Here is a 17,934-nt window from a genome sequence, read left to right on the forward strand (position 1 = left end):
GAACATGTACAATGTCATATGTGAAACAGATCGCCAGTCCAGGTTCAATGCATGAGACAGGGTGCTCGGGGATGGTGCCCTGGGATGACCCAGAGGGACAGGATAGGGAGGGAGGTGGGAGGGGGGTTCAGGATGGGGCACATGTGTACACCCATGCCTGATTATGGCAAAAACCACTATAATATTGTAAAGTAATTAGCATCCAATTAAATAAATTTACAACAAAAAAATCAACGGCACTGCCTGCGTCCCTGTGGACATGCCTCCTACAAGGCTGGGTACCTGACCTGCAGCTCTCGCTGTCTGCACATCCTCTTCTCCTGTGACCCGGGAGGCCTGCATGAAGACAGCACTGGCCTCGAATTGCAGCTTTGCCTCGTCCAGCTGTGACCTCGGCCACCCCTCGCGCCCAACCCCAAAAGCCCTAAGCAGTTCTGAGGACTCTAACCAGGTCACAGGCACCTGAGTGCCCAGAGAAGTAACGGCCCAAGTGAAGGCAAGCTGGAATCCTATGGCTTTTATAAGACCTGGGAAGACCCACAGGTCTGGGCCCCAGATGTGGCCAGCAGTTAATTACCAGTACCCCCGTCCCTCCTCGGTGAGACCACAGCCCACGGGGCCTCACTCAGAGCCTGCCCTGCAATTGCCCTGCAGTTCATTTTCCTCACGGGGACCCAGGGAAATGGCCTTTGCCAAATATTAATAGGACTCGGGTCTATTCGCTCAAGCAGAACCAAGTCAATGGGATCTGAATATTTCTGCTTCCAGAGATGAGGGGAGGCTGGACCCGGCTGGGCCTGATGTTCCGAGCAGAGCTGGACGCGGGTTTGAGCACAGCGGGTCCCAGGCAAAAGGAGGTCTGTGGCAAGGCGCTGGCTTGCCAGGCAGTCCGGGGATCCATCCTGAACTTCCTTTTGTCCACGTGCCTGGGACCAAGACTCCCAAACTTCCCAACTTGCAGCCTGCGTGTCTAGTGGTCGGTCGCCCCAGGCAGAGAATGATCCCAGCAGGAGGCAATAAAAACACCTGACCGCTGGACACGGCTGTCCTGATGCTGGCCAGGTGGCCAGTGACATTCCCCCCCACCCACCACTCCGACCCGGAGCCACAGATCGCGGGCCTGGTGCCGATACTCTGCAGACTGCTGCAGCCTGGAGCGGCGGCTGGAGCCGTGGGAAATACAAGGTTCTATTCCTGGCATGACCCTCTTTCCCAGAACTGGGGCAGGGAGGGCCGGGCCGCGGCCAGGGTCTCCATCGTGGCCCGAGACCCTCTCTGAGTCTCCGGGTCTCACCAGTCTACACTGGACCAAAGCCCGCTGCCGCGACCCACCCCTCACAGGCTCACCTCCCTGGCTGGAATGCCTCCAGAGGGCACTGCCCAGCATCGCCCAGCGGGGATGGATGATCCCCCTTCTGCCCCCAGCCATCTCTGCTCCTGAACAAAAGGACGCACAGGGCTGTGTCTGGGCCGCAAGGGCTCGTGGGGTCAGCTGCCAAGCACTGGGTCATGGGCGTCCCTGCTGCGGGGCAGGGAGGGGGCCCTGGCCTCCAAACTAGGGGCCACGCCTGGACCCCCAGTGGTCTCCCTGTACACCCGCCCCCACACAGCCCCCCAGGACAGGGTCAGTGTTCCTGTTTCAGCTTGCCAGGCCCCCAAGCCCTCTGCAAGGACGTGGGCCTGGTGTGGCCCTCGATGAGTCTGAGCTCTCAGGGAGGATGAGGCGCCAAGGAAGACGGATGGCCCAGCCACCCGTGTCCCCTCCGCACCCCCTCCCCCCACTCAGAGTAACCCGTCCTCCCCAGTCCTGGCCACACCTGCACTGGGGCTTTAACCTCCCCCGCCCCCATTCACAGATAACATGCTGAGATTGCTTGAGGCCCCCACCCCCGCCCTGGCTCAGCCTGCAGTCATGGGGGCGGGTGGGGGTGGGTCTAGCAGACCCCCAGGAGCCTATGGTCTCCACACTCCCTCCCTGTCCCCTCTCTGCATGCCGTGACTCCTCGGCCCCCTGTAGCCACATCACTGAGCGCTTCCTGCCGGCAAGGTGATGTGCAAGGTACTGTGAGGGCAGACAGGGGATCACGGCGCCTGAGAGGCAGATGGCACCTTACCCAGGGCCTAGCGTGGGGCAGAGGCGTGAGTGAAACTCCCCACACACGCCCTATACGCTCACCTCTGCCCTTCTCCTACGGCTTTGTCTGACTCCTGCGTGGTGGGCCATCACCTCCTTCAGGAAGTCTGCCAGGATTTCTCTTTCACGACAGGTTGGTTCCCTGCCCTCTATCCGTTCCCCCACAGCCTCCTGGGGGAGTGCTTTTTCTCATGGTGTGTCTTTCCCACACGCTGTCCACCTCTTTCACCAGGCTGGAAGATTTTGGAGGGAAGAACTCCCTCAAGGTCACGTTCTGCACCAGGCCAAGGGCTCCACATGGTCAAATGAAACCACCTCCTCACCCCTACCCCCGGGGATGCTGGGTTGACTGTTGCCTGTCCATGAGACCCAGGAAGGTGGGGAGGGTCTCCTCCGTCGCCCGGGGGAAGGGGCAGGTCCTAATGGAGGAGATAGGAACGTTGGTGGGGGGAATCCAGGGAGCCACCTCCTCCCTGAAAACTGCTTTAAGGGGTTCCCAGGAGGAAGGCTGAGGCCCTGCTTTCCCTCCATCACCCCAAAATCCAGAGCAGAGCCCTGCTGAGGTCTCCTGGAGGCTGCAGGGGTGCCTGGGAGCGAGGCGAGGAGGGTATCAGGGGGCGAGAGGCCCCTGTGCGAGGGATGGGCAAGAATTACCCGCAGGGCCCCAGTCTCCAGCGAGATGTTCTCGCCAAGGTGCTGATCCTGGAGGTGGCAGACCGTACTTTGAGAGAGGGATTGTTTCTCTGCAAGTCCCTTTCAGAAGACTGCCCTGTCCCCACCAGTCACCCCACACTGCCGCCCCCTCCAGGGGTGATGACATCATCCTGTCCCATGATGCTTCGGGTCAGTGGGAGGATCGGGGAGAGCAGGCCCCCAGTTTACAAGGTGAGGTGTGGAGGAGAATCACTGACACACGGAGACGCTCGGAGCAGGGCTTCTGCTGGGCCCGGGGAGCCAGCTGACCCACATTTCTCGTGGGAGAGAGGATGCAGCTCAGCAGAACCCGGGATCCGAAGGAGCTCCCGCCACCAGCCAGGTCCCCAGAGCGGGTTTCTCAAGGTCACTTGGCCTCTGTGTGCCTACCTGTACGATGGGCAGTCACGGAGACCACTCCTGCAGCGTCGGAAGGACCCGAGCAGGGATGCTGTCTGGGGCGTTACGATGATCATTACGACCATTCTCTGCCACCAGTGATGCCAGAGCCCTCGGAAACACGTGACCACAGTCCTCGGATCAGAGGACCCAGTGGGGGAGACGTGTGCCCCCCACTGGGGAGCGGCATACGGGGTGCTGCCAGCTGGGAGCACCTCCCCCCTCACCAGCCATGTGACCATGGGTCCTGCCCCCCATCTTAGTCCAGCTGCCGTCCCCCCACATCTGAAAATCGGGAGCAAGAATCCCCAACCCGCCGGGCTCTGTGGCATTCCAGACGGGGCCTGGATGACCTCTCCGCCCGCCCGCAGGTACCAGATGCCCCACAAATGACAGAGACTGAGCTCCATTAGACAAATCAATTGCTCCCATGGGCTTGGCTGCGCCACCAGCTGGGGGCTGGGGTGCCCAAGGTTGCCAGCACACACCCAGGTTATATTTAGCTCTCTGCTGGAGCCCTTCCAGGGCCGGGCAAGTTCTGCAGGGGACGCTGAATTTCAGACCAGCCCCCAACTCCTCATCAGCCACTGTGAAACCTCCTCCAGAGCCCACAGAAACTGCTCTCTCGCTTCTAACAGTAGATGACGTTATCCCAAGAGTATAAACACACACACACACACACACACACACACACACACAAATCCCTGCATCATGTCGGTGCCACTCTAAGGCCTAGAGCCACAGTGAGAGTCCACCTCCCAAAATAGAGAACGCCATCCGGTCCCTGGAGCAGGAGCCGGCTGGTGCCAGGGGGTCAGACAGCTGCTCTCCACTCAAGCCTCTTGAGACCAATACTGAGCACACGCCTACCCCCACCCATCCCCCCCGCACATCCTTAAAATGAAGAAGCTGGGAAAATAAAACAGCCAAGCATCAGAAGAAAGAAAAAAAGGCAGAGTTGCCCGTAACTCTTGCATTTCAACGCGTTTTCTGCCTGTTTTGTAGATGACACTGTGTATAAAGTTGTGGACCCCATATTCTTCATCACCAGTGCTGACACACGCCTTGTACTCCTCCTTGACAATCGTATTAATGACTGCATAGTACTCCATCTTTTATCACCAGTTCCGAGTGTGGTCTAGGAACCCTGGGGTCACCAGCAGGCAAGCAGGGCGCCAGCCGGGTCGAAGCCGTGCTCATAATAAGACTGAGATGTTATTTTCCTCCATCGCTCCCTCTCCCTCCCAAATGTACGCTGGGGTTTGCCCGAGGCCCTGTGACACGCGGCCTCACAGCTGACAGAACACAGGCCGGACACAGGCTCCAGCCACCGCCCATTAGCCAGACGCTAACAAGATTTGCACAGCTGTAAAGCAAGGCCGGTCTGTTGCCTGAAAACACTCGTAGCTAACATACAACGGGCTATTTTCCTTATTCAATGAATTAAATATGCTTAAAAATTCTCCATTTTAATGTCTAATACACTATGGTTTTTCAGTGGTCATGTATGGATGTGAGAGTTGGACTGTGAAGACAGCTGAGCGCTGAAGAATTGATGCTTTTGAACTGTGGTGTTGGAGAAGACTCTTGAGAGTCCCTTGGACTGCAAGGAGATCCAACCTGTCCATTCTGAAGGAGATCAGCCCTGGGATTTCTTTGGAAGGAATTATGCTAAAGCTGAAACTCCAGTACTTTGGCCACCTCATGCAAAGAGTTGACTCATTGGAAAAGACTCTGATGCTGGGAGGGATTGGGGGCAGGAGGAGAAGGGGACGACAGAGCAAGAGAAGGCTGGATGGCATCACTGACTTGATGGACGTGAGTCTGAGTGAACTTCGGGAGTTGGTGATGGACAGGGAGACCTGGCGTGCTGCAATTCATTGGGTCGCAAAGAGTCAGACACGACTGAGTGACTGAACTGAACTGAACTGAACTGAACAGTTGTTTAGTCGCTCAGTCGTGTCCGACCTTTTATGACCCCACCAGGCTCCTCTGTCCATGGGATTTCCCAGCAAGAATACTGGAGTGGGCTGCCATTTCCTTCTCCAGGGGGATCTTCCAAATGCAGGGATTGAACCCGCATCTCCTGCATTGGCAGGCAGATTCTTTACCACTGAGCCACAAGGGAAGCCCTGTCTAATACACTAAATATCGATAAATACAATGCACTTAAACAAAAGCTCTTTGGGGTCCTCAGTAATTTTTTGAGTGAAGGGGTCCTAAGCCCTCAAAGCTGGAGAACAGCTGCTACGTATGGGCAGATAGATGGACAATAATTTCCTGACTCAGCATCTCTGGCTGGACACTCACTCTGCAGAGCCTGTGACCCCCTGCAGTGAAGGAGGTTTTATGCACCAATCATATCTGTGTTTCAGAACCCTTCTTCAGAAGATTCCGGAGAGCTGCCTTCTTCTGCTGAAGGCATGAACGTATTTAAGGCTCAATGCATCTCGCCTAGCTGCTCCCAAGAGACAGCACACACCCAGTCAGAGGCCCCTGAGGCCATCAGCTCTGGGGACTGTGGGATGTTTACATTCAGCTGACTTGAGACGTACAATTTTTATCCTCTGAGAGGTCTTTTCTCTAACCCTTGGATCTTCTACAGACCCCACAGGGAGGGGTAAAAATGGGTTTCAGTCTCAGAAACAGAATGTTCAAGAAGCTGCCCAGGAAAGCCAAATGATGCCTCCCCAACAATATACTTGGGTCCTTATCCCTAAGATCCATGGGTGTGACATCATAAGGTTAAAAAATGGGGCAGTTGGTCTTTGCAGATGGGATACAGTTAAGGACCCTGGGATGGGAGGGTCACCCTGGGTTACGGGCCCCAAGCTCACTCGCCAGCATCCTCAGAGACAGAGGCGGAGGGAGACCTGCCCACACACTTGGACGGGGCGGCGGGCGATCTGAAGGTGCTGGAGACGCTGGCCTAGAGGTGCAGGTGACGCGGCCACAAGCCAGGGAGTGCCGGCAGCCTCTGGCAGCTAAGGAGACGCAGAGAGGACTCCCCCAGCACCTGCAGAGAAGGCCCCGCCCTGCCGAGACTTGGCTTCAGCCCAGTGACATGGATTTTGGACTTCAGGCCTCCAGAACTGGGAGAGAATAAGTTCCTGCTGTTTTAGCCCCGAGGTTTACAGAGCTTCACGCCAGCGGTCCCCCTCCAGTATCGGGGACTGCCTCCCTGCTCTGTCAGCCCCATTCCCTGGGCACCAGGTCCTAGAAAACCTTGCCCTGAACTGCAGGGTGTCCCCCAAAGGGCCCGCTTAGGGGCTCGGTGTGTGCGCTCTCGCCAGCGATTTTAATTCCTCTCAACTCCTTTTCAGAGGCCATCGACTGCCTGGGTGCTCCGCCCAGCAAGCTACTCTCAGAGAAGGAATCTGGGGGGTCAGGTCAGGGGGCGGGGGCTGATGGAGGAAGACGAGGTGGCCGCGGCAAGGGCAGAACAAAGCTCTCACGTGGCAGGTGCAGGGAGTGGGGGTCCCGGCTCGGTTGGAGGGGAAAGAGTGAGGCGGGGTGATGGCGGGGCCTGGCGGGAGAGGTCCAGGCGACGCGGAGCTCTGGCAGGGACCCCTGCCTGAGGAAGCCAGAGGCGGCCCTGGGGAGCCCTGGCAGGGCCACCGGTGTTCCTCAGCAGGAGGACCTGCCCTGTGGTCACGCTTCACGTGTGCCCCAGGCCCAGGCCACACCCCACACCCGTCAGAGGCAGCCAGGGAGGCGCCTGGCTGGACACTGGGCTTCTGCACACAGATCTTGTTTCCTGATTTCCAAGGCATATCAGGGGTGTGTTCAAGGGAACCGGCGCCTGTAGCCCTGAACCCCATGGCTACGCTTCAAGTGCTTGGCAGAAGCAGCCGGGCTCAGAGCTGGAGGAGAATGGTGGGATGTAGGCAGCTGGCGAGAAGCGTGTCATGGGGTCGGCGTGGCCACGGCCAGAGCAGCAGCAGGAATGTGCCGGCCGGGTCCTGGCCCGGCCCAACGGCCCCCCTGCTGTCCGGCCTGATATGCTGCGGTGGGCTCACAGCCCCTGCCCAGCCCAATGGCCCCCTCGCTGCCTGGCCCGGCCCTTCCTGGGTGACTGGCTAGCTCCGGCCACCCTGGACAGTCCGCTGATCCTCCGTGACCTCCGCCCCTGCGTCTGCCGGCCACCTCTCCCACGTGAGCGCCCAGGTCTGGCTCAGCCTCGCCGCCCCGCGTCCCTGCACTCCAGGGGTGTCGGACTGTACTCTCCCCGTGACGCTGACCCTCGCGGGTGCTCAGTAGACAGCCCCGGAGGCAGAGGCAGCCTGAGGGGCAGGCGGTGGCACCGAGTCATGCGGTGGCTCCAGAAGCCCTTCATTTACAGACAGGCTGTCCTTCCTGCGCCTTCAAAGCCAGCCATGAAACACCCCGTCTCCTCTCCGACCTCTGCGTCTGCCATCACCTCCCCTCTTCTCTGACCCTCCTGTCTCCTCCTTTGCAGGCTCCTCGAGATGGCACTGGCCCCCCTGGAACCCCCCAGGTGCAAGATCTCTTTAATCCTATCCTCAAGGTCCCTTTTGCCACGTGCGTTAATGTATCCAACCTGTCTGGGGATGAGGCCAGGGGCATCCTTGGGGGCCGCTACTCAGAGACGAAGCAACTCAGAGAGGGGCCGTGTCCACCTGCCGGTCACACAGCAACTAGAAGCAGGCACACAGCCTCTCCTGAGCCCCCGGCTCCAGGTCCTGTCCACTGGTCCTGAGGATGGAGGCAAGGGTCTTGGACGTTCTGGGTTCTGGGAGGAGGAATTCCAGCACCAGGGCGTGGGGAGGGGGAGAGAAGGTGGCAGGAGAAAACACACGCGTTTGGGGGAATCACTAGCGAGGACAGCGCTCTGTGCACAGTCAGCTCAGTCGCTCAGTCGTGTCCGACTCTTTGCATGGCCTGCAGCACGCCAGGCCTCCCTGTCCATCACCGACTCCCTGAGTTTACTTAAACTTATGTCCATCACGCTGGTGATGCCATCCAACCGTCTCCTCCTCTGTTGTCCCCTTCTCCTCCTGCCCTCAATCTTTCCCAGCATCAGGGTCTTTTCAAATGTGCACAGTAGGGGCTCAATAAACCAAGTAAACAGGCATTCTAGGACAGCCTTGAGCCCTCGAGGGGCTGCCAGTGGCAGGCATCAGAGGTTCCCCGACAGGATTGAGGCTGAGAACAGCAGTGGACGGCTGACGCTGGACCGTATCCGGACCCGTGGGCCCTCTGTGGGCACAGTGGCTGTGTGGTGACACCGGCCCTAACCCTGCCTCAGGGCTCCCCTGCATGGCTGTGGACAGTCACACCGTGCAGTGTGTGTGTGTGTGGGGGGGGGGGGGTGGTCACGATCCCAGGACCAGCCACCACCCCAGTCCAGGATAACAGAGGCCCCAGGGTCCTGCTGGTTCTTCGGAGCGTTCTGCATGGTCCCTGAGCAGGACTGAGCCCCCGCAGCCCGCAGCAGACACCCACCCATCCAAATGCCCCACGGCTCTCCCCCTCCACGCCCCAGTCCTCCCCCTTCTGCTTCCTGTGACCACCTCCCAGGTAAACCCCCTGCAGCCTCAGCCTAGTCACTCAGAACATAAAGGTGGGGGTGCCCCCTGGGAGCATTTGCCACTCCAGTCGCCAAACTGACATGAGGGGCCACAGGGTGGCCCTTGTAATTCTTCCTTCTTAGAACTTCACGCCCAACTGCAGCACTAACCAGGGCCTTGGAGATGCCATTTTCCAGCAAGATCCTGGGGCCCCTGACATCCAAGCAGAAGCAGGAGGTCAGAGCAGCAGGTCAGAGAGGCCTGACCGTGAGTCCTCAACCAGGATGAGGGCAAACAGACAGGGGGAGGGGAGCTGGGCATGAAGCGGGGACCCAAGCTCCATCCATCATCCATCCTCCACTGGAGGCTGTTCATGGAGCCCTGACTCGAGGCGGCCTGCGAGGACTCGGGAGGGGGATCCACTTGGCTCAGCCCGGCGGGTGTGCACGGCGGGGCCACTGGGCACTGGCTGGAGTCGGGTGGCCAGATCTCTCCAACCCCTCGTTCTGTGTGTGAAGAAACCCAAACCCCAGGCCATGGGGTTTGTGCAGGGGGCCGGGCGGAGCCCCTGTGTGTGTGCTGAGGACAGCCCCGCAGGACTGAGTCGGGGCTGACGCCCAAAACACCGCTCAGAACCTGGGAGCAGGCAGCTCTCCGGGGACTGGGCTTCTCCTGACCTCGGCACTGGGCAGGGAGTGTAAAACAGCATCAGGTGGACTGGGCAGGGCAGGCAGGAGAACCAGCAACACAGGAAGAGCTGTGAACTGGCTGGCCATGCCAGCTGACGCCACAGCGGACCTTACAGGCTTTGCCTCGAGCCCTGGGACATTGTGTCTGGCTGTAACAACAAAAAAAACCACCCCAGACCCCTGGCCCCACAGCCCACGGTCAGTCCGGAAAAGCAGGTGCTATTACCTCCACCCGAGAGGCAGGGAAGCCGAGGCCAAGAGCAGTTGTGCAGCCTGGTGGCCGGGACACTCTAGCAGGTGACAGCTGGGACTGGCACTCAGGTGTTCTGACCCCAAAGCCCTCGAGGCATCAAGCAAGACCACTTCCCTTGTTGCTCAGAAATCTCCAGCCAAGGCAACATGGCCCACGAAATCCCCCAATACATCACTGCAACAGAACTGGTTCAGCCTGGGTCTGGCTCCCCACTAGCCTGGAAGTCCCCCTGTCCCCACCCTGGGTAGGAGACACCGGCAGGAGTCAGAGCACACCTCCCCCTCCCCAGGCCTTCCTCTGAACTCGGACTCAGCTGCTCTGCTGGCTTGGATACCAGGCAGATGTCCACAGAGGTGGCTTCCCTGGCAGGCTGCAGAGAAAGGCCCTTAAGCGGGCCGCCCCCCACCCCCACCCCCCACCCCCGGCATGATGGGCCACGTGCTTCCTGCCGTGAAACCGTCAGATGAGGTCCACGTGGCCCAGAAGGGTGATCCGAGACTTCACGGCTCACACGGCGTGTTTCTCTGAACGGACGACGGCTGAGCCTCAAACTCAGACGATCTCCCCGCTGCAGTGGGGGGGGCAGGGGGCGGGGGGCAGGTGGTCAGAAGAAAGCAGGTCACACCCCTGAGAACGGCGGTGGCCCTTGTTTTTTCAGACGGGTACACTGAGGCCCAGAGAGGGAAGTCAGCTGGCCCAAGGTCACACAGAGGTCTGGCAGGTGGGCCTGAGAGTCCGGGGAGCTCAGACACTAACAGGACGGTTGATGCCGGCGAGGCTGGAGCTGGAGAAGCCGGGGACGGCCGTGAATGCTGCCTCCATCAGGAGCGGTCAGTTCCAGGAGACCCCAAGGGCCCAGCAGAGGGGACAGCAAGGCCAGGGGTCAAGGTTACAGGGAGGCGTGTGGATTCGCACGGTGACCCTCTCCCAGTCTGAGCGGTCCATCCCCAAGTGGGTCCCTGGGGCCGAGCCATGACCCTGGACAGGAGCGCACTGGAGACGCAGAGCACGTCCTCAGGAGCAGACAGGGCTGGGCTGGGGCTGGCTCTGCCTTCCCAGCTACGCCAGCAAGTGCCACACCTTGGAACGGGGCCAGGCTCCTCGGCTCAGGTGAGGACATTGACTGTGACTCCCCGCCCCACGCTGTCACCAGAAAGCATCATCATGAGGCCCCCAGGGGATCAAGCCTCACCCACCCCAAACACTCAGCCACACGTCACGAAGTCACCATTGCAGCCCCTAATGCATGCAGGGGAACAGACAGACAGCGCCACCCCTCCCCCACCGCCAGCTGGACACACCAGGATTCAAATCCAGCTGTCATTCACCAGTGGTGGGGTGTGATGCCCGGCGCCCTCCTGGGCGTCCACCTCCCCATCTATAGGCGGGGACACCCCAGCCACCCTGAGAAGCCCTCGGCGGAGCAGGGCCTGAGGGCAGGCCCCACGAGCCGTGGCACCCTGACACTGAAGCAGGGTGCTGCCCGACACCCTAGAGACCTTGGCGATGGAAACATCCCCGGGTAAACAAACACGCAGCACTCAGGTTACTCTGCCCTGCGTCTGAGTGGCCAGAGGCGGCCTGGCGGGTTGGCACCCCTCTGACTAGGGCCCACAGCAGCTCGCGAGACCACACGATCACCAGGAAACATGAGCTGCCAACCCGAGCTTTCCTGTCCCAACTATTTTATCTGCTTCTCCAGCCTCTTCAGAAGCCATGAAATTAAAAGACGCTAACTCCTTGAAAGAAAAGTTATAACTAACCTAGACAGCGTATTAAAAAGCAGAGACATTACTTTGCCAACAAAGGTCCATCCAGTCAAAGCTATGGTTTTTCCAGTAGTCATGTATGGATGTGAGAGTTGGACCATAAAGAAAGCTGAGCACCAACGAATTGATGCTTTTGAACTGTGGTGTTGGAGAAGAGTCTTGACTGCAAGGAGGCCCTTGGACTGCAAGGATATCCAACCAATCCAACCTAAAGGAGATCAGTCCTGAATATTCATTGGAAGGACTGATGCTGAAGCTGAAACTCCAATACTTTGGCCACCTGATGCGAAGAGCTGACTCATTCGAAAAGACCCTGATGCTAGGAAAGATTGAAGGCAGGAGGAGAAGGGGATGACAGAGGATGAGATAGTTGGATGGCATCACTGACTCAATGGGCATGAGTTTGGGTATGCTCCGGGAGTTGGTGATGGACAGGGAGGCCTAGCGTGCTGCAGTCCATAGGGTCATAAAGAGTCGGACACAACTGAGCGACTGAACTGAACCGAACTGAGCCTCTCCTGCATACCAGGCACTTGGGACCCTAGGTCCCTATGGAGACCCCAGAAGAGGTAGCATCAGAGGCTCGGAGAGGTCTGAGGATCCCATGCTAGCAGGCGGCAGAGCTGGAATCTGAGCCCAAGGAAGAGCCCGTGTCTGCAGCGCAGGGGCTGTCTGACCCAGGGACCAGAGTCAGGCATCCAAGCAGCTCAGGGTCCCAACAGCTGGCCTGGCCCTGAGGCCCACCAGCAGGACAGACCCTTCCCAGAGGCTCCACCCCACCCTGCCGGCTCCCTGTACCACCACCAGACTTGCCGACTCCATCATGCCAGCTCACAGCTCTCCCATAAGACAGCCGACACTCTGGAGGGTCAGGGTGTCTGACCGGTGACTTGTCCAGAGTGCAGGTCACACTCTCTTTGCTGAGACAGTAAGACTGGGCTTTCTAAGAGTTAACCCAAGTCAGGACGTGGGTCCAGAGAACATGCCGACTGCCCCCAAACCACTTCTTTGGACAGAAACCAGAAAGATTCGAAACGTCTCAGGTGTTGGGTTAGGAAGTGACCACAGATGCGAAGGACCAATAGTTTGAAGATGAGGACTCCCAGGCTGTCCCAGAGCTCCCGGTTCCGGGGCAATGACCACTTCCTTAGATGCAATTTCAGATGAATTTCTGAGTCAGGCTGATTAAGCGTCTGCCTGCAATGTGGGGGACCTGGGTTCGATCCCTGGGTTGGGAAGATTCTCTGGAGAAGGAAATGGCAACCCACTCCAGTATTCTTGCCTGGAGAATCCCATGGAGGAGGAGCCTGGTGGGCTACAGTCCATGCGGTCGCAAAGAGTTGGACACGACTGAGCGACTTCACTTTCACACCTAAGTCAGATGATGTCACCCATGGAAACTGGGCCCTTGTGTTAAGATCCGAACACTGCCAACTGGGAGACCTCCATTCGAGCAAAGGAGTGGCCCCTGCAGATGCAATCACCCAACCTGACACCAACTCATGGGCTTTGGAAGCAGCACGCGCCCACCTTGGACCCGGAACCAATGCCCTTCTTGTTTCAGATTCCTCATTGCAAAAGGTAAGCGTACACAGTGGAAAAAGAAAAAAAAAAAAAAAAAAGCTGGGGAAGGTGACAGGAAGCATAAAGATGCCGCGGGGGAACACTACTCTTTCGCCGCCTCCAACAGAGGGACACCCTGGACGGCACGACGACTTCCTTCTGGCCTGCTCCCTGCGCCGCTTCATAGCGCGGAGGTCGCATAGGACGCACCATTTTGTCCTCGGCTGTTTTCTAAATGAAGCTTTTCTTCAGCACTTTCTCCTAATGTGAGAAACTCCAGTCACACAGGTAACGAGAACGTTCTCGCCACCCCCCTCCTCCAGGAGGGCACGTTTCAGGAAGACACGATGCCGCTTGCTCTGGTCTACAGCTGAGCCCCAGGCCTGGGGCAGCGCTGGGTACACAGCAGGGGCTTAGGAAACATTGGTCAACCTGACGAAGGACCCATGGCCCATGTCCCGTCGCTCCCCACCACATACACGCAGCAGGTTTCTGACTTTCTGCCGCTGTTAGGGAGGCTGTGGTGAATGTCTCTGCGGTGACGGCAGAGCCCTGCCTCGGATTAGAAATGTGTTTTTCTCTGTTTCAAAGGCCGGGGCTGCACCAACTGGAGCAGAGGACCGGGGCTCGGGCTCTGCGTCTACCGCACACTCTCCTGGCCCCAGGACAGCTGCCTTTCCTTCCCCGGGGCTCGGTTTCCCCTCCGTGTGGGTGGGTGGGATAGGACTGGAGCACCCCCCAGGCCCCTTCCAGCTCTGCGTTCCTAACCCATCAGCCACGGGAAAAGAAGACGGCTGAGCTGCCACCCAGCTTTCCACCTGGCCCTGCCCTCCCCTTCTGGGCTGAACTGCATCCCTCCTGCAAATCCATAATCCAGTACAACTGGTGTCCTTTTAGGAAAAGAGAAGGACACAGACCCACACAGGGGGAAGGCCATCTGAGGACACAGGGAGGAAATGGCCACTTGCAAGATGAGGCAAGAAGCCGCAAGAAACCAGCCCTGCCCACACCTCCATCTCAGACTTCCAGCCTCCAGAAGTGTGAGAAGATACAGTTCTGTTGCTTAAGCTGCACGGTCAGTGGGCACCTTGTTACGGCAGCCCTGGCAGACTAATGCAAACACGCCCCCCGTGAAACTCACCTGGGAGAATCCTGCCCACCAGACCTGCAGCCACCCGGGCAGGACACACAGGCGCCAAGAAAGCACAGACCCAGTGCCCAGAGGTGGCAGAGTTGGCTCTGGAGCCCCTCTGGGCTCAGGCTCGTCCCTCTGCCCCACCTTGCCCTGCCCCTCCGTGACTCCACGGACTGCGACGCCAGGAGACCACCACCAGGCTCACCGTCGTCTCCTGGGCCCCACCTGGGCTCTGGGACAATGCCAGCCTTCCCTGGGGAGAGCGTCAGGGGACCTGCCCTCGTGGACAAGGGAAGCCCCTGACCTGCCAGATGTGCACAGTGGCCAGACGTGAGAGGTGTGCGCCAGCAGTGCACACAGAGCCGAAGGGGCTCCCTCCATACGGCAGGGAAAGCGGGGCACGGGTGACTGTAAACAGAACGCAGCTCGCGCACCATCAGGCTCATCTGACGCAGAGTGCCAGCTCCTCCCGCCCCACCATGCTGCTTCCTCATCTCCCTGAACACTTGAAATGAATGCGCAACGAAGCAAGTAGGCACGGGGCCCTGTCAAAGGTGCCCTGAGTTACCAGACTGAAGGAAGGCACGCCCACAGCCTGCACGGCATAAAGGAAAGGGGAGCCTCCCACCCGGGGCCATGGTTCAGGCCCCCTCAGGCGCTGACCGTCGGCTGGTCTGGGCCGCTGGAGACTGGACCACGGGCTCCCAGCCACACCTGCTGGCGCCCAGCTCTGGGATGATGCCAGCCTTCCCCGGGGAGGGCCAACAGGGGACCTGCCCCTGTGGAAGAGGGAAGCCCCTGACCTTCCAGATGTGCACAGGCGCCCAGCACCAGGACCACTGTCTGCTCTCTCCCATCGTGATTGTGGGTGAAAATTTTACTGCTGTGCAGGTCGCGGGCCGGGCCATGAGCGACAGGTGGAGGGTCGGTGTGCCCACTGCCCGACCCAGAGGGCTGACTGACTCAGGCTGAGGTTCACCGACCCGCATGAGCCACCAAGGGAGGACCCACTACGTGCGGGATTTCCCACTATTACCTCATCCTCTCCACAGGGGCAACGATACTGCTTTCAGGAAGCCAAGCTCAGGAAGCGGTCACGCAGTGTCCAAGACCAGCAGGCGGACACTATGATTCAAACTCCAGTCTCCTTGCCCTCTGATCCCCCCAGGGCCCCTGGTGCCCACCTACCCCTGCTCCCAGAACAACCACAAATGAGGGGGGAAATGCCAGGGTTCCTTTCAGGGCTCCAGAGATCGGAGGGATCAATTACGGTGGAGGAGAGCCTAAAATTACCTGGTGCACCCTGCCATTACCCTCCCCCCACCTACCATTAGATAAATGTGTCTGGAGGCTCTGCCAAGGGGGGGTGCCCTGCTCCCCAGCCACCTCCAAAGAACAGGTTGGCCCTTTCAGAAATCCTCTTCTAGAGAAGTCTGCCTCCTCCAGCCTGCCATTTGCTCTCAGCTTCTCTCTCAACTCCCACTGCCCGTGTGGTCCCTGCTTCCTCAACTAGGAGGGGGAGGGGACAGATTCCGCTTGGCAGGAGGGGGGCGCTCCTGGGAAACATAGGTCAGTAAGTGGTCCCTAAAGGCACACTCCCTCCCCAGTTCTATTTGCTCCCTACCCTCCCGCCCCACTGTCCCCAGGGAGGAATGGTTGTCTCCTCCGGTTTCTGCCGGTGGCCAGGGGTCCATACTGTAGTCTGCGGGTGAGATGGGCTCAAGGCAGGACACAGGAGTCAGGAAGCACCAGCTTCAAAACCCAGCCCCACTGCAAGACCTGAGCAAGTGACTCAAGCCTGGTGAGCCTCGGTCGCACCCTGGAAAATGGGGTGATGGCCTCTCCCTGCCGGGGAATGTAGGGACAAGCCCTCCAGCCAGGGCTGGGCCCCCAGAAGGCTCTCAAAACGGGGACTCTGGTCACTCCAGAGTCTCTCAGGAGACAAGGCCCCCCCAGCGGTAGGCCTCAGTTTCCCCAAGCGCACTAGGTGGTGGTGACGTGCGATTTTTCCAGCGCCGCACAGAGGCTGTCAGACCCTGCGGGTGCGGCCCCAGAGACAGCAGCCTGGGTACGCAGTGGAGGGGACGAGGGGTCGGAGAGACCACGCGCGCGCATCGCGGAGGGCCGCACACAAACTGCGGGCTCCGCGCCCCCAAGTCTGCTCTGGACGAGCCCAAGGCGCTGGGGAGGGGGGTCGACCTGACGCTCCCCCCCCAACCCACCTACCCACCCAGGCGCTGCAGGAGTCACACAACGGCGGCGCCCCCCTGCCGCCAAGCCCTCAACCCCCGACCCGTGTCACACACCTCTCCGCCGCAGGGTCTACGGCAGCCGCGCGCCCTTCGCCCGGACCCTGCTGTGACCCCGCACGCCGGGGAGAAAAGCAAAGGAGCGTTGCCGTCCAGGCAGCCCGGCGCAGCCAGGCGGTGCGGCGCTCGGGGAAAGGGGTCCCCGCACCCCCGGGCGCAGGGACAGGGAGGGGGATGGGGGGCGCGCCTGACCTGCCACACTGCAAAGACCCTGGAGCGCAAGCCGGCTGCAGCTGCGGGGCGGCTTCCCGTCTGCAGGTGCAGGCATCCCAGCCCTGGCGGCGCCGCGATCCAGCTCGGGGAGGCCCCGGTTCCCCGCACACTCACCCGCGCTCATCTCAGCGGCAGTTCTGAGTCGGGTCGCCGGGGTGGGACGGCAGCCGGACGCTCGTGTCCGCAGGTGCAGCGCCTGCAGGCGGGATGGGCCGCCCGCCCGCCCGCAGCGCCGCCGCAGCCCCTCGGCGCGCCAGCCCCGCCCCGCAGGCCCCGCCCCACCCCGAAGCCCCGCCCCTCCCCGCCCCGCCCGGAGGCCCCTCTCGCCCCGCCCCTATACCGGATGCACTCTGGGAAATGTAGGCCCCGCACCCCGCTCCTCCTCGCTCGGCGCCACCTGCCGCCCCCAGGGATGGACTACGATTCCGGCAGGCTGCGCGACTCGCGCATGCGCAGATGGGCGACGCAGCTGCGTCCTCCCGCAGTCCAGTCGTGGGGGTCTCTGCGGAGCTGTCCGCGAGGCCTGGCTGGGTGGCTGGCGGCCTGGCCTTCGGCGGCTGCCAAGAGCCCACGAGCGGGCCAGGAGCGCGGCCGGGTGAGGCGCAACCTTGGTGCAACGAGCCGCACAGGGCCAACTCCCTCCCTCCTCAGTTTGCAGAAGAGAACCGAGGCGGGGGCAAGCGGGGGTAGGCAGGGTTTGCCCAGTTGCCCCGGCGAGGGGCGAGGCCTGCGCTCCTGACCCCGGATCTAGGGCTCGGCGGCGGCGACCCGATGGCCTGCCCCAGGCTCCCGGAGCGCCGCACCGTCTGGCGCCGTGGTCTGACCCCGGTGGCGCAGTCTGCGGGCCCCCATCCCTCCCCCATCCGCAGGAGCCGACTGTCCTCTGTGACGTCAGTGACCTCCCTGGTCCAGCCCAGGGAAGGCCCGGGTCCCGGGTACAGCAGAGGGAAGGCCCTGGGTGGGAGCAAGGGGATCCCAGTGAGTTTCTGGTGCTCTTGGAAGGGGTGTTCGGGGGTGGGTGTGGAGGGTCTGGATTGGCCGGTTCAGAGGGTGGACTCCCTGGACCTTGCCCGGCCTGGTGGGGGAGAAGAGAGGGCTGGTCCCAGAAAATGTGAACTCTGAGCAGAAGCCTGAGGCAGGAGCACAGAACTCTTCCTCGGCCTCCAGCAGCGTCCACCTACTCCCAAGAGGGGCCGGCGGGGAGAAGAGAGGCCAGAGGACAGCAGCTCCTGGGGAGAACCAGCCA

General features: G+C 60.5%; 1 protein-coding gene across 12 annotated transcripts in view; it reads right to left on the reverse strand.

Moving 5' to 3' along the window:
• Positions 1–17,014, reverse strand: part of ABLIM2 (actin binding LIM protein family member 2) — a 170,234-nt gene extending 153,220 nt beyond the window's left edge. For 11 of the 12 annotated variants that reach the window (XR_009737167.1, XR_009737166.1, XR_009737170.1 and 8 more), the window contains exon 1: positions 16,668–16,796. Coding sequence is in view for 2 of the 12 variants with exons in the window: in XM_061420938.1 (XP_061276922.1) it covers positions 16,668–16,743 (76 nt within the window). In the remaining 10 variants the exon portion in view is untranslated. The other variant, XR_009737171.1, reaches the window with a different exon arrangement.
• Positions 17,015–17,934: the final 920 nt, after the last annotated feature.

This window comes from Bos javanicus, chromosome 6, assembly GCF_032452875.1.
Source record: "Bos javanicus breed banteng chromosome 6, ARS-OSU_banteng_1.0, whole genome shotgun sequence".
NCBI lineage: Eukaryota > Metazoa > Chordata > Mammalia > Artiodactyla > Bovidae > Bos > Bos javanicus.